Source organism: Phyllostomus hastatus, unplaced genomic scaffold (genome assembly GCF_019186645.2).
Source record: "Phyllostomus hastatus isolate PE091 unplaced genomic scaffold, TTU_PhHast_1.1 phas_scaffold_501, whole genome shotgun sequence".
Taxonomy (NCBI): domain Eukaryota; kingdom Metazoa; phylum Chordata; class Mammalia; order Chiroptera; family Phyllostomidae; genus Phyllostomus; species Phyllostomus hastatus.
The window spans coordinates 70,371,840-70,387,582 of record NW_025334033.1 but is presented as its reverse complement, the minus strand read 5'-3'; the positions used below and the strand labels follow the sequence as shown (position 1 = coordinate 70,387,582).

At 60.2% G+C, this 15,743-nt stretch overlaps 1 protein-coding gene across 3 annotated transcripts in view; it reads right to left on the bottom strand.

The window, feature by feature from the left end:
* Positions 1–15,743, bottom strand: part of PPP2R5C (protein phosphatase 2 regulatory subunit B'gamma) — a 104,937-nt gene that overhangs the window by 85,599 nt on the left and 3,595 nt on the right. For all 3 annotated transcript variants that reach the window (XM_045822537.1, XM_045822538.1, XM_045822539.1), the window contains exon 3: positions 8,663–8,825. In XM_045822537.1, coding sequence (XP_045678493.1) covers positions 8,663–8,825 — 163 coding nt within the window. The remainder of the gene's footprint in view (positions 1–8,662; positions 8,826–15,743) is intronic.

Here is a 15,743-nt window from a genome sequence, read left to right as displayed (position 1 = left end):
CCATTCGTCCCTCGGTGGACACTGCTGTGCTTCTGCCTTCCGGCTGGTGGAAGCGATGCTGTTGCATCACGGGTGTACCAACACCTGTTCAAGTCCCTGCTTTCGGTTCTTCTGGGCGCGTCCCAGGAAGGGGCGGCGCTGAATCAGACGGCAATGCTGCCTCCGATTTCCCGACGAGCCGCCCTGCAGCTCTCTGCAGAGGCAGCACACTGTGCGTGCACCCCCCCCCCGCCGCCCCCCCCAACAGTGCGCAAGGGCTCGGTCTCGGCACGCCCTCGCCGAGGCTTGCTCTTCCTTTCCCCTCTCCCCGGCAGCAGCCACCTCGTGGGAGCGAAGCGGCGTCTCACTGTGGTTTTGGTTTGCGTTCTCCTAACGGTGAACGATGCTGATCCTGATTTCACCCGGCTTACTGGCCACCTGTGTGCTCTCTTTGGAGAAATGTCTATGCGAGCCCTTTGCACGTTTTAAAATAGGATTACGTCCTTGTTTTCTCATTGTTGACTTGCAGGAGCTCTTCATAATTTCTGGATACCGACCCCTTATCAGTAAGTGATTTCCAAATATGTTCTCTGCCCCGTGGGCGGCCTTCCACTTTCCGACTGTCTCCTCTGACGCACGAGGCTCTGCACTTCGACGCAGTCCAGCTCGTCCTTTTCGTGTTGCCGCCGCCTCCTGTGCTTTCGGCGTCACATCCGAGAAGCCACCGACGAATCCAGCGCCACAGAGCTTTACCTCTATGTTTTCCACTAAGATTTCATGGTCTTGGCGCTTATATTTAGGTCTCCTGTCCCCTTTGAGACATTTTTTGTGTGTGGTGTAAGCTCAGGCCCAACTTTATTCTTTTGCATGTGAGCATCCAGTTCTCCCCAAACCACTTCTCGAAGAGGCCGTCCTTGCGCATGCGGGGGCACCCTTGCTGAAGACCATTCGACCGTGAGTTTATTTCTGGGCTCTCTGTGCTACTCCGTTGTTCTACGTGTCTGTCTTCACCCCGATACCATGCTGTTTTGATTACTGTGGCTTTGCAGTGAGTTTTGAAATCAGGAAGTATAAAACCTCTAACTTTCTTTTTCAAGATGGCTTTGGCTATCAGGGTCCCTTGAGAGTCTATGTGAATTTTAGGACGGACTTTCCTGTTTCTGGAAAAAAAACCCACATTTTTGATGGGGACTGCACTGAGCCCGCAGACCCCTCCGGGCAGCACTGACATCTGAACAACATTGATCTCCAGATCGGATCCGCAGACACAGGTGTGTATTCATCTGTGTCCTCTTCAACGTACCTCAGCAGCGCTGCGTGGGTTTCAGTGTCCAAGCTCTCACCTCGGGGAAACACCAAGTATTTTCTTCTCCTCAACAGCATCATGTTTTTATTTATGATTCTAAAATACCTCAATTCAAAGGGATTATACCACACAGTAAAACACTACACGTCCATGAAAAATATTCATAATTTTGTAAAATGACAATGTAAGTGAAAAGGTGTAATTTTGCAGAAATAGTATAATCATTAATAAATAGTCCCCAAATATCGACAGTAGTCACTGTTGAGTATCACGGCTACAAGTGGTTTTTCTTTCTGAAACCTCTCTATATTTTTGGTATTGGTAAAATAAGCATATAATACTTCCATGAAAATGAAAAGTAACAACTTCTGAAAAGCTGCATAGTGAAGTTGCAGCAGGAGACGCCCTTTCTGAGGGCCCCCTCGCAGGGGCAGGCGAAGAACGGGGAGGGCTGTGATGGGGACCCGGGACATGGGACCCGGGAGGGCCACTGCAGCACACGAAGGAGATCGCGTGTGTAAAAGCACAAACGAACGCTGGCCTTGCGTCAGGCAGACACACCGCACCGGCAAGGGAGAGGGCGCCAGCTCCCTGCCCCGCAGGACCCAGTAGGGACCGCTCGACTGTTTCCCGCCAGGCTGTGCCCGCGGCGTGGGGCCCACGTGCCCCGCTGGCTTCCACGGTCCAGGCCTCCCCGGGAGAAGCAAGCACTCGCAGTGCCGCCCAGGAGAGGCTCACCGTGCAGGCGTGTCACTGGCGCTGGGACTCAAGTTCGTGTCACCTGCCCGGGAGAGGCCGCCCTGAACACCCCTGGGGCTGGTGTGCCTGCTCACCTGTGAAAGGGGTTTGTGGGCACGCCCCGCCTCCCCGCTGGCTGGGGGACAGACGCAGGCGTCACGGGGGGGGGTGGGGGGGGGAGTGTACGACCCTACTGAGGTGAGGGCGGCTGTGGTCCGACCACACGCTGTCACTCCGGCCCTGACCCCTGACAGGTGAGACGCAGGGAGCAGGGGGCAGTGTGGGGTGCGGAGGGCCATGGCTCCCGTCCAGCCCAGCCCCCGACAGCGCCGCGCACAGCCGCATATGACCAACGCCGCTGGGCGAGCGGGCGAGTCAAGCAGCGATGCCCAGCTCTGACCCCGCGAACCCCCCGTCATCCTCAGACGCCCCCGCGGCACCGGACTCAGACAACGCGCCACCTCACCACCCGCAGAGCCAGAGCGGCGCTCCCTGCCCACCCCGCCCGGGCCGGTCCAGCCCCCGCACGCACGTCAGGACTGCCGCGACGGGCCCTCCCTGCCTTCGGTGGCCTCGCCACCTGTCAGAGACAGCAGCTGCTCCCCTGCCCGCCGCTGCGGCATGCTGGGAGGGCTCGCGCTCACTCTGAGGAACGGCACTCGTGGGCTCAGGGCAGTGAGCCTTCCAGAACAGACCGTGGGCAACACAGAGCCAGTTCTGCGTGTCTCCGCCTGACACAGCAAACGGAGCACCTCTGTACGGCACAGAACCAAGGGTTAGAAGGGAATTCTCCTTTATCCTCTGGTCCCTCTGTCACTTTGCTCTGGTCTCTATTTAAAAGCAAAGGGCCTGCCCTGGCCAGCATGGCTCAGGTGGGCGTCCTCCCACGGAGCCAGAGGTCGCTGGTTTGATTCCGGGTCAGGGCACAAGCCTGGGTTGCAGGCCTGGCCCCTGGCTGGGGGCACGCAAGGGGCGACCCATCCATCGATCCTTCTTTTTCTCCTTATGTTCCCTTCTCGATAAATAAAATCTTAACAATAAAAAAAAAAAAAGAGCAAGGGGCCTATAAATACCTCCCACTGATTTTATATCCGGGGAACATTTCTGGATAAAGCTTCCACATTCTCATTTCTAAACTCAGCCAAGGGCTGTAGTGTTCACATCCCCAGGCCATCCTGCGGGCAAATGAGACCCGCCCGCTCGCCCGCCTCTCGGTGGAGACGGTTACGTCGTTTCTCGGGGAGACACCCGTGTCGGGACCCGGAGAGCTGGCGTGGGCACCGCGGGCGCTGGTGCCGCTGTAGCTGGAGACCGTCTGATCGCGCCCACTGTTTCATCAGGTATGGGTCTAACCTAAAAAACCTGGCACTGCTGATGGTTTAAAATAGACTCTCTCCTTAGGCAGATCAAAGATACCTGGTGTTCAGCGGCGTTCAAAGGTTGCCAGGGAATTTCCTGCTGCCAACAGCAAGGACAAAGGGACACGCGTTTGTTGTCCCGTTGATGTGAGTGAGCAGCGCGAGTGACTGGGAAGGGCGGGCCAGCGGATCCCCAGGACGGGCCGGCGGAGGTCCGTGGAGTGGACACGGGAGTTTCCCGAGAGCAGCCGGGGGCCTGAGCTTGCTTCTGCGGCCCCCCAGCCGGCTGGGGGGCCCTTCCGGCCACACAGGACCCCACCGCCCTCCCTCGGCCTGAGGGGGTGGGAAATGCACACGGAGCGTACGGGGCACACGCATGCTCTGCCACGGTGCCTTCCCGTCACCCCCAGGGGCGAGCCCGTGGCTCGAGGAGAGCCTGGGGCAGGGGTGGGGACCCCGCAGCAGTTCTGCAGAAAGCCCAGGCAGGAGGCCCGAAGTGCTGGTCCTCCCTTCGGCAAACGTGCTTCCAGGGCCCTGGCAGGCGCTGCACTGGGCATCAGGACAGACGAGCGGGCAGCCTCTGCCCGCGGGCGAGGGGGCTTCAGCAACGGCGACCCGCGTGGGGAGGCGACAGCCCTCTGCAACCCAGCGTCCCCGACGGATGGGGGGGCCCGCCACGGTCCGTCGACACAGAGGACGTCCCTCAGCCTTAAGAAGGACGGGGACTCCGACGGATGCCGCGGCGTGGGTGAGCCGTGCAAGCCTCCTGCCGGGCGGAGCAAGCCGGTCACAGAGGGCACACACTGCACGGCCCACGTACGAGGGAACGAGGGGAGCCGGACTCACAGAGACAGGCGGGCGGCTGCCAGGGGCCGGGGGGTGAGGTAGCAGCCCGGGGGGATGAAGGGACAGCGGGGGACGGGCACCCGGCATTTTAAATGTCGTTAATGCCACCGAACTGCACACTGAGGAATGCTTACAGTGACAAATGCTATGCAACGTACAGTTTGCCACAAGTTAAAAAGAGAAGGCAGGCTCGAGTCTGGGCAGTTCAGGAGACACCGGAGACGGATCCAGCAGGATGGGGAGGCTGCCTCTGCAGGAGGAGGGGCGCCGAGGAAACACAGACCCGTGGGGCCTGGGGGGGCCAGGCGGACCAAGGGACCACCCTAGCAGCCAGGTGTGCGTGTGCGAAGAGGCGGGGGTGGGGAGGGAGGGAGGGAGCGAGCTGATGGGAGGGATGCGGGTGAGTCTGGCGAAGGCCCGAGCTAAACATTCAGTGCGTGACTGCAGCTGCCAGTTGAAGCCAAACCCCAGGTTCTGCCCAGAGGGTCTCCCCAAGTACAGCCAGCAGAGGCCCGAGACCCACCGCTGGAGTAACAGCCCGGTTTGCGGCCCGAGGAGAGTGGGCAGGAGCGGGCCCTGGAGGGGCCGGGCTCAGGCTGTCCGACGTGAGCCCAGCGCTCACTGACTCACTGACTCACAACAGCAGCCCCGGGGGCTGCTCTGCCGCCCAGCTGCTGGCCCCGTGCGGCCGAGGGGGGCCGGAGCCACGGAAGGGAGGGTCGTCCGGGTCTGGCCGCTCCTGGGGCACGGGCGCCATCTTTGGTCCTGGCATCGTCCTGGCCACCTCCCCAGGCCCCACACAACCCAGGTGTCAGCGGGGAACCGACACCTGCCCCATCACCCCGGGCTGCTTCCTCTCGTGGCTGTGTCAGAAGACGCGGAAATCAGAACCCAACAGGAGCTGCGCCTGGACCACGGAAGGCGAGACTGGTGGGGGCGGGTCCCGCTCTGGGGACGCCTCTGCAGCGCCGTCCCTCTCCGGCCAACCGGCAGGGGCCCAGTGCCCCTGAGCAGCGGCAGCACTCATTTGTAGGCCGAAGGGCAGTCCCGGTGGCGGCAAAAGGTTCAACCGTATCAGGAAAAAAGTTGTGTTGAGTGAGGTTGAAGTACTGTATTTTCAGTACTTCGGGGGGGTGGGGGGCAAGAAACAAATTTTAACTGCCATCTGAAAGCCAACTTTTAAAAATTCCAGTAAATTCTCCCAAGAACAATGTGGCAACTTCTTTCACAAAAGGCCAAATACTTCGCAACTAAATTTCTGCCCCAGGGTCTCCAGTTCACAGTTAATTTATTCCTCCCATAAGTCACCCTTAAAAAGTGCTCTCTTCATTTAACATTTATTTTTTATTTATCTACTGATTGATTGATTTTCAGGAAGGAGGGAGGGAGGGCGGGAAGCACCGGTTGGCTGTCCCCCCATCCGGGCATTCACTGACTGGCGTTTGCGTGTGCCCTGACCGGGGATCAAAGCGGCCACCCCGGCGCACGGGAGCGGCCCTCCAACCCACGGAGCGACCGGGCCAGGGCTCTCCATTCGACACTGAACACTTCTAGCTTCCAGACCAGAAACGCTAAACAAAGGGACTAATCCAGAAAAATCTTTGAATGAACAGGGCTTGGAGACTATATTCAGCCTTACTTAAAAAAAAAAAAATTACTGAAATACAGTTGACATTCAATAGTATGAGTTTCAGGTGTATAGCTGGGATCTGACATTTTTATGCCTTACAAAATGATCACAAAGACGAGTCTAATAGTTATCCATCACCATACAGAGTTACTACGATATTATTGGCTACATTCCCTGTGCTGAGCAGTACATGCCCGTGACTGACTCGCTGTACAGCTGGAGTTCTGTTCCTTTCAGTCCCTCCCACCCACTGTGCCTGCCCTGCTCGCCCCTCCCCTCCGGCAGCATCAGTTTGTTCTCGGTGTCTGTGCGTCTGCTCCTGCTTTGTGTTTTAGATTCCATGCGTAAGCAAAGTCGTAGGGTATTTGTGTTTTCCTGACTTATTTCAGCAGCCTGTTAAACAAATAAAAGTAGGAATACTCTTTTCCGCTTAGCAAGCGATCGGGGAAGCCCCTGGGTGACCCAGGGCCGGGAAGGCGCCACGGAAGGCATCCCGCACGCCCCGGGCGGAGCGCGCTGGTCGGCGCCCCTCTGCGGACAGCGTGCACGGCCCACTCCTGAGAACGCACGGTCTTGGGGGCCGTGCCTCCGTCCCTTGAACTGAGCGTCAGGAGAGGCTCAAAGACGCAACCGACAAGGACAAAAGCTTCACGTCACGGCACAGTTTTAAAAAACATTTTAAATTCATTCGTATTTTGAGACGGGAGAGGAGAGGGAGAAAGGCGGGGAGAGGAGCACTGGTGTGAGAGAGACACATCGAAACTGCCTCTTGCCCGCGTCCTGACCGGGGACTCTACGACCTGGGCCCGCGCCCCGACCGGGAACCGAGCCGGCGACCTTTCGCCGTGCGGGACGACATCCGACCAACAGAGGCGCACTGGTCAGGGCGTTACCTTTCACGGCAGCTGACACCCTGGGGTGCCCACGGGACGGGGTAATAAATGGTTGTTAAAAACCGGGCTACCATTTCCTTCCACGAGAATCAGGAACAAGACAAACATGTGCACTTGGCCACCACACAGAGCCTCTTACTGGAACCTTCAGCCAACTCGAGAGAAAGGGACCAGAGGCGCCAGAACAATCAGGAACGAAGAGGTGAGGTTGTCGTAACGTGCAGAGCTAACTGGTGACGTGCAGCACCCCAAAGAACCAACGGAGAAACCCCTGGAGGCCCCAAAGCAGTCTGTGAGGGAGCGGCGTGAGAGACCTAGTCCGCAGCCTCCACGCCAGCGGCCGGCAGCTGTCCGGGAGACGGAGCGGGAGAGGCGGCGGGAGGCGGGGCAGGCGGCACGCCGCTCTTTCTCGGTGTGAAGAGAGGGGAATGGGGGCCGGGAGCTGCAAACTGAGGCCTGCAGGCAGAGGGTGGGCCGCGAGTCCTTGGGGGGCGAAGGAAGCCGGGCAGGGCCTGCGGGGCTGGGCCTCTGCCTCCTGCCCTGGGGGCGGGCACAGGCCCTCACTGCAGGAGCCAGGCCGGATGCCCCTGATGGGTGCCAGGGCCTGGGCAGCCGCAGAAGCTCAAGAATGGCTATGGGACAGCTTCTCCACCCGCGACAGCCTGTGTCCTGCAGCCAGCCTCCGGAGGGCGTCACGGCACACCTTCCTTTCCCCACTCGCTGGCCGCGTCCCCCTAGGACGACGGGATGCTGGCTCCAGCTGGGTTCTGTTTGGTGCTGCAGCCCCAGGACCTAGAACAGGGCCTGTTGCTGCAGCTCAGCACCGTGCCTGTCGGACGGGCGAACAGCACCAGAAAGGCACGGACTGTCTGGGAGGGGCCGGCTCCTCACAAGCGACCTGGCGCGCACCTTGTCTCCCACGAAGCTAAACCCCACACGAGTCGGACACCAGCTCTGCGAACGGCACGGAGTGGGTTCCTAGAGACCCAGGGGCGGGAAGTGCCCGCGAGAGCTTGCTGAGTCCCTCCCTGACCAGCCCTGCCCCTCCTCCCTTCTGCCGCCCCTGCACTCCCCTGCCCCACGCATCCGCACTGAGCTCCTTCGCTCACCCAAAACAAAAGTTAATCGTAAAAGACCCCTTTATTACCCATTTGAGGTACAAAAAATATCTGACATTGTCTTTATATATATTACGCTAGCTTCAGGAAACCCAGTTTTTCAGAGGTTCACATTTGACTTCAGGGTTCTTGCTCTATTTTCTTTAATAAGATTTTATGTACTTCGACCTCAAAACCTCCTAGAGGACCACTTTTAGGGACCGAACACCCTCAGGCAGAAAGGGGCAACTGGGCCATTTCAGGGGAAATTCGAAGCGAGGAGCTCTGTTTCCTGACTCATCTCAAGTAGGAAGCCCCCGGGTAGAGTGGTCACCCATGATTCACGGGCCGAAAAAACTCCACCAAGGACTGCGGTTCCAGTCCGCGCCCCTGCACCCCCAGGAAAGCCCAGGGTGCCCCCCAGTTCTCCCGGCTGCTCTGCTCGGGGTGGCGGCTCTCTGAGGCGCACAGCTCCGAGACACGTGGAAGAGAAGAATTGCTTTAAAGACCAATCGGCCAGAGAATTACAATTAATGTGAGAGGCTTTTAAGTCTTTCCTGTTATTTTTCTGAGTGCGTAGTACCTATAATACATTCACGGTAGATTTCTATCTGAACGGGCTTGGAGTTTACAGTATCAGCTGAGTAAATCCGTTAATGGCACTCGATCTAAGAGAAAAGCCAGTAACGAAGAAAAGGGGACCCTACAGACCGAACACACAGCAAAGGTAAGAGAAGCTAATAAACTGCCGAAACATTACTCCTCCTCCCTAAACAGGCAAAATTTCACTTTGAAAGACAAATAGTAAAAATTACCTTTTAGAGACGGTAGTTTCTGAAGTTCCCTGTTATAGGTGATGCTGAACCTGGAGGAATTCTGCCGTTTTTCCTTCTTCGCCGTGGGCTGAGGGGTCAGCGCTTTGACTTTGGCGGACACCGCCGACGGCACCGTGATGAGGCTGTTCTTCCTGCTGGGGACCTGCTCGCGGAATGAAAGCGAAACAAACGCGTCAGGTGGTCTGCCTTGACAGCACACTTAGAACATGGAAAACGCACACGGCAGTTTTGCTCTGGGGGCGTCCCTTCCACCCGACTGCGAACAACGTGATTCGGTGGTTTCTGGACGTGGGGGCCCCACCACCTCTTGTCGAGAGACTCACAGTCGAACCTGAGTTCCTGTGTCTCCCTTTGGGCTTTTAGGTATCTGCCATGCAGGCTGACACACACGCGTGTGTGTGTGTGTGTGTGTGTGTGTGTGTGCATAGGCCGATGGTGACGACCCTGCAAGGACGCCCACACACAAGCCCCGGGACCTCACTCGGCAAAGCGGACTCGGCAGACGCGAGGCGGCGCAGAACCCCGCCGCGGCAGACGGCCCTGGGCGGGCGGGGTGGGCCCCGCGTGGCCACACAGGGCTTCACGAGGCGGGAGAGGGCAGCGCGGCGACACAGCGGGGTCGGCAGAGACCTGCACGCGCCCCACTGCTGGCTGCGGAGACGGGGGAAGGGGCCCGCACCACGGGGCGCGGGCAGCTTCTGGAAGGTTGGGAACGGCAGGGAAACACACTCTCTTCTAGAGCTTCCGGAAGCAACTGGTTATGCCGACACCCTAATTTCGGCCCCGTTTCTGAGCCCTAGAACTGTAAGATGAAAAGTCTCTGTTCTTTTAAGGCACTAAGTTTGCAGCCACTTGCACAGCAGCAGCAGGACAACCGACGGATGACGGATGCCGCACCCACGACGACCAGTGTCCCTCCCTGACCACCGCTCGGCCCCCGGGGTCGGCACCGGCTACCGAGCAGCACTGCCCCTCCAGCCTCGGGAACTCTCGCTCCAGCTTCCCTCTCGGGTTCGCCTCTGGGCTCCGGACTCAGGGCTTGTCCCCAGGCCGCACGACCCCTGGACTGTCCCTTGACACGCAGCCGGCTTTCGAGGTGGGGAGCAGCGCACGTGCTCAGGCGGAGGTGGGTGAGCGCTGGGGGCACGGCAGCAGGGCGGGGCGGGGCCAGCTGGCAGCGGCCCTGGTGGGCGTCGGCCACCCGGGTGCTCTGTGCAGCCCAGGCGACCCCCTCCCCGCCCTGCAGTCTGCCCAGGGAAGTGGGGTTCGCACCCACCCCACGTGCTCCGTGGGGGCCAGACGCGTCCCAGAAACGCAAACCCGCGAGCCCCCTCCAGTCCTGCAGGGCCGAGGAGAGCAGGCCTGCCGACGCAGACAGACCCCTAACTATTCACTCTCACGGTTGAACAGAACTTCTACTAGGAAAAGTGCTGCTCTACTTTTTAATAAGGTGCTCCAGAGCACCGTGCCTGGGAGGTTTTCCCAGGTGTCAGAGCACCGCATGCAGGTGAGTCTGACCGGGAGCAAGGGCCTCCTGGGCCCGCCCCGCCCCAACCCCCCCAACAGCCTGCGGCTTCTTCCTCCCAACGGGCTCTCTAGAGCTCCGGCCCTGCCACCTGCCACCTCCCACCTGACCGCGACAGCCTGGGTCTTTCCTCCTCAAAAGCCCCGACCACGACTCCCCCCCCACCCCGGGGTTCCCCACGCTGAAGCGTTCTGCTCAGCTCTCCTGACGGTCTCAGAGAAGCCTGGTGTGGGTGTGTTCACTGCACAGCCGCAGACAGGCCCCCGGGAGGCGGCCTGTTGTAAGTGCTTCACACACCGGTGTCCAGCAGATGGACGTGCACACGTCGGATCCAGCTCTGCCCACCTGACAACCGTCGTGGGTGCCCGGCCCACACGCGAGAGGAGAGCTCATGTTGGTCACCCCGCGCCCCCGCCCTGACGGAACGGCCCGAGTATGAGCGGCGACCCGGCCGAGCCACGGAGCAGAGAAGGAGACCCACCGTCCCCACAGCCCGCTGCAGGCTGCGCCTGTCCGAGAAAGCCACGCCCTCCCCAGGCCACGCCGCCTCGGCCCACGGGCCCTGCTGAGCGCGCGCCCCCTCAGGGCAGGCAGAGTGGACTCCAGAAAAGATGGCCTGGGCCCCTCCCCCTCTCCCCCCCATGTGTCCCACCCCAGTGCCTCCAGCCAAAGGATGTCTGCGAAGCACCCCAGGCCCGGGGCCAGGCAGGGGCCCGCTGACACCCTCTCTGTTCTGCTGTGCCGCCCGCCCCCTCCTGCTCGCAAGGAGCCGGGGCTCCCTGTGCCCGGGGCCCCGAGTCCGCCTCCCCTCTGCACCCAGCGCGGCTGTCACCTTGTCCTCACCTCGTGAGGATGATGAGGTGCGTGTCTTTCCCCCAGCGAGGGCTGCCAGCTCTGTGAGAAACACGAGGCTGCCCAATGCCTGGCAGCAGCCCGAGGGGCCTGCGAGGTCAGGGAGGCCCCTCTGGGGGGTGGGTGTGAGCACCCGCAGGAGGGCAGCAGTGTGCGCATGAACCTGTGTGCGTGTGCATGTGTGTGCGTGCGAGGAGCCATGTCCAGGCAGGTGTCACCGAGAGCCTAGGGCTCAGCATGGCCACAGGTCACAGCGGGGAGACAGGGAGGCACGGGGTGGGCCTGGAGTGGCCGCAGACCCTTCAGAGCCACCAGCCCAGGTTAGAGAACCTGACCTTGATCTCTAGGGAAACCTGAAGCTCAGGGAGAGGGTCTGAGTGTGGTAATGACACCAATACATCTTCCTTTTCTTTGTCCTCACCTGGGGACGTTTTCTCGTTGCTTTTAGAGGGGCGGGGAGAGAGAGAGACATCGGTGTGAGAGCGCGCCATCGAGCGGCTGCCTTCCGTGCACGCCTGGGTGGGGGCTGCAGGTGCCCAGGACCCAGACCGGGGTTGGGGGTCAAACCCACAACCCAGGGATGCCCCTGACTGGGAATCCAACCCGCCACCTTTGGGTTACAGGACAACGCCCTAGCCCACGGGGCCAGGGGCCCGTCTTCCTTCCCGACCGGCTGCGCAGGCCTCGGTGGGGGCGTGGGCTGGGGGGGGGCAGGGCAGCAGAGGAGCCACAGCTGCCCAGACAAGAGACGAGCACGGCCGATGGGAGAGCACCACACAAGGCAGAGAATTCCGGGGGAAATGGAGGCGCTGGCCAACAGAGTGGAAATGCAGATGGAGAGGCCGAGGGGTCAGGGAGACCTCCCAGACCTCTGGCTGATGCGGGGAGGGGACAGTGGGACGGGCTGCTGAGACGGCAGGGAAGCACGGGGAGAAATGAGCTCAGCTGAGAACGTTCGGAGCCCGAGGTACACTTCTGTACTACGTTGTGTTTTAACGAGGTGTGTGTTGTGATGAATGAAGACAAAACGCCCAAAAAGGAAGCTGAGGAGGGCACTTTCCCTGGGTCTCCAGGCCCCTCCTAAGGGAGTGGCGGTCCCCGCCCTCCCGCCCGCGGGTCAGGCCCTGGGAGCGCAGGAGGGTCCCAGGCCACGTGGGAACAGGGCCTCCCTCCCATCTCGCCACCGACCTCCCCTTCCTTCTCCCCTTCCTCCCTCCGCTCGCTTCGTCCACTTCCGTCCCTTCGCCAATCCGTCTTCTCCTCCTTTAAATTTAACCTTAAACTTGACATTTCACATTAAAAAGCAGAAGCTGACGAAGTTCAACGTGCTCCCACTGGAAGTATCTTGGAAAACACTGCCGGGGAGTAGGGCAGCTCTGTCTGCCCCACCTTTCTGTCAAGTGGGAGATGGTCCAATGAGACTGGAAATGTGGCTGCTGTGGCCGGGGAACCGAACTCCCAAACTCAATGTACTCTTCACTGATTTAAACAGACGCGAGCGGCCCGAGGCGAACCTCCTGGACCGCGCAGGTCTACCACCCCAGGGCTGCCAGGTACTTTGGGAATCCCGCGGGGAAACACGGCCTGAGGTCAGAGCAGCGTTCCTTGAGAGCCAGGGGTAGCCCCGCCTTTAAAACCCACACCTTTAAGAAGAAGGGAAAACCGAGGTCCCCCGACCGGCACGGCCCAGCCCCGGGCAGCGGCACTCCCGGCGCGTCCTCTGGCTCCCCCCGGCGGCGGCGGCGGGGAAGGCGCGTGTTGGGGCGGGGAAGCCGCACTTCCGCAGAGGCTGCTCCCAGACCTGGGCAGGAAGCAGGACCGGGACGGCCGCGGAGCGGACACTGAGCCGCAGGCGAGAAAATGCAAGACAGTCGCCTGCGGGGTTGTGCTGAACCAGACACCCCCGGTGCCCTGGCGCTGGGGGGGCCCCCAGTGTTCTCGGGAACCTCGGAGACGTTTTACAGCCGGAATCGTTCAGCCGGATTTTCCCTGTGACTTAGGAAAATGTCACCGTGACTCATGCTGGTGGCAGACCGGCTCCCCAGCTCCCCTAGGTGCAGGGGGGCGCCTCTCCGCCCCCGCACGCTCCCTGACACCAGGCTCCGACAAAAATGGCAAGTGCAGAGAAGCCTCGAGTTAGACAGCGGCCCTCGAGGGCTCAGTCTAGTCAGGGAGGCAGGTCCCGGGTAAAGGGAGTGGTCCCAGGCAGGACGAGTGCTAGTCACCAGAGCCAATACTTAAATGTGAAAGATGGAAAAAGTGTGGCCCACGATGGGCTCAGCAATCCTCCTTAAACTTCAGAGTAAGTGGACGTGAGCTGGAGCCACAAGGACGAAGGGGTTCAGCGGAGGAGTGCGGGGGCCCGGGAGAGGATCCCCGGCGGTCCTCAGAGCGGGGTCCCTTAGGCCCTTCCCGGGGGCTGCCGGGTGTGTGACAACACTGAGACACAGGCTGCCTTTGCGCCCACCGTCACGTCAACTCTCCCTGGCTACAGGCACGTGGCCGGACGGCCTGAACTCGGAAGCACACCTGGGAGGCCAGCTGCCGTCCGCTAAATCAGACACCCGGAGGGGTCTGCGGAAACGGAGCTCTGCCACCACGTTCTCGGTGCGTTTCTGCGATGGCTTCTCATGAAAACGTGCAGCTCGTGTTAACGTGTGACGGGTGTGCTGCTGTCGTTCTAGATGGATTCACGAGTAACCTAACGCTTTCCGTTTTAATTTCTACTGTGAAACCTATCAGCCAGCCACGGACCACTCAGCGCAGCTCTCCGGGACCCTCGCGGGCTCTGAAGACTGCGCAGGGGCGGTGCCCCCGCCCCGGGTGCCCCAGCACTGCTGCTCCGGGCGACGGGGCTACTCTCAGGCACACGTGCCCGGCGGGCAGGACCTGCGAGCTGGCGTGCTGCACGTACGTCTCGGAGGAGACCTCCCGGAGCGCTGGTCTCGGCAGCGGGCCATCCCGCCCTCCAGGAGGCATCCGGCCTCTCCCGGGCGAGGCCGGCGGTGCTGGCGAACTCCCCCCAGAGCACAGGGCCGCCCGGGGAGGCCCCGGCCCCACACAGGCTGCAGGAGGAGGCGCCCCTGCCCCCGGAGCAGTGGATCCGACTGGAGGCTCTCGGGGCCGGCCAAGAGCCGGGCTGGTAAGTAGGGCAGGAGTGGGCGCTAGAAAGGGGACAGCTGTGGAAGAGCTGCTTCCCCACTACCCCCGGGGAGGCGGGCTCCTGGCCCTCCTCCCCCGGCAGCGACGCCTTCTGACCCCCCTCATCTTTCTCCAGCGGAGTCTCGGGGGGGAGTGAACCAAAAGGCGGCAACTGAAAGTGGAGAATTCCATTTCCTACATGGTAATTACACAAGAATTTTTTTAAAAATTTAAAGCAGGGCCCTGGCTGGCGTAGCTCAGTGGATGGAGCGCGGGCTGGGAACCAAAGTGTCCCAGGTTCGATTCCCAGCCAGGGTACATGCCTGGGTTGCAGGCCATAACCCCCAGCAACCGCACATTGATGTTTCTCTCTCTCTCTCTCTCTCTCTCTCTCTCCCTCCCTTCCCTCTCTAAAAATAAATAAATAAAATCTTTTAAAAAAAAAAATTTAAAGCAGGATTCCCTTGGGTCATCTCTGAGTCTCTCTGCAGTCCGGTCCAGGGCTGCACGGGCAGAGCTGGGAAGAGGACCGCGGGGGATGTGCTGAGGGGGCCCCCGGCAGAAGCCCGAGTCCAGGCCGGGGCCTGCGGAGTGGCTCTCGGTGCTCTGGGCGCAGGGAGTCGGGGACTCCCCTCCCCGGGGTGCTCATCACGGATGCCACCCCAGAAACACACCTGCCGACAAAATGACCTTCCTGTCCCCTTCCAACCGACCAAAACTCCTGCTGTGGGGACAGTGGCTAGAAAGTCAAGCAGATTTTCTTGAAAGGGTATTTTTCATTAGCGTGTGATTTATGTTGCCATGTAATGGGCGTTGTTACTATTAGATGAGTTAATCAATATTTTCAACATTTCTGTTTTAATCTCCACCCACCCTGTACAAGGAGCCAAGCAAGCCTGGCTCCTTGTCTTAGACTCGAGGGTGAGGGGTGGGGCGGGGCAGCGGCAGGGACACGTAAGGGGACAGGTTACAGAGAGAGAGAGAGAAAAGTTATTCCTAAAGGTAGGTGTCAAAAGGAGCTACCAAGATGGAGAACAGATTGTTGAGCTTCCTTCACAGCAACAAATATTACGTCAGAGTTGCTGTAGAGACTTTCAAACAAACACCAAGCCGAGGCAGGACACGTAAAATGCACAACCAGAGGCCGACTCTTGCACAACCTTTCACGGGCTTAACACGAACCACTGCAGACACAGCGCAGGAACTACAACACAAAACCGCCGCTGCGTGGCCTGGCCTGGCCCCCCAGGTGGCCTTTAGGGCTCGCCGAGCAACTGACTAAGATTCTAAATATCCACGAGATGTCCCCGGGCGCGCTTCCACCGACGTGAGTGTCATACCAAGAACAGCAGCTCCCAGACGAGTTCCCTCTGTCCCTCCAGAGTGTCCCTCTCCAACTGGCCCTTCGGCCCATTTGCGGCCTCGCTCCTTAAAAGTGCGCCATGGAATAAACCGGCAGTAGGGACTGGGCAGAAACTTTTGTTTCCAGGACGCCTGTGGGTAAACATTCTACTTGGAGGAAAGAAAAAGAAGCACCAATAC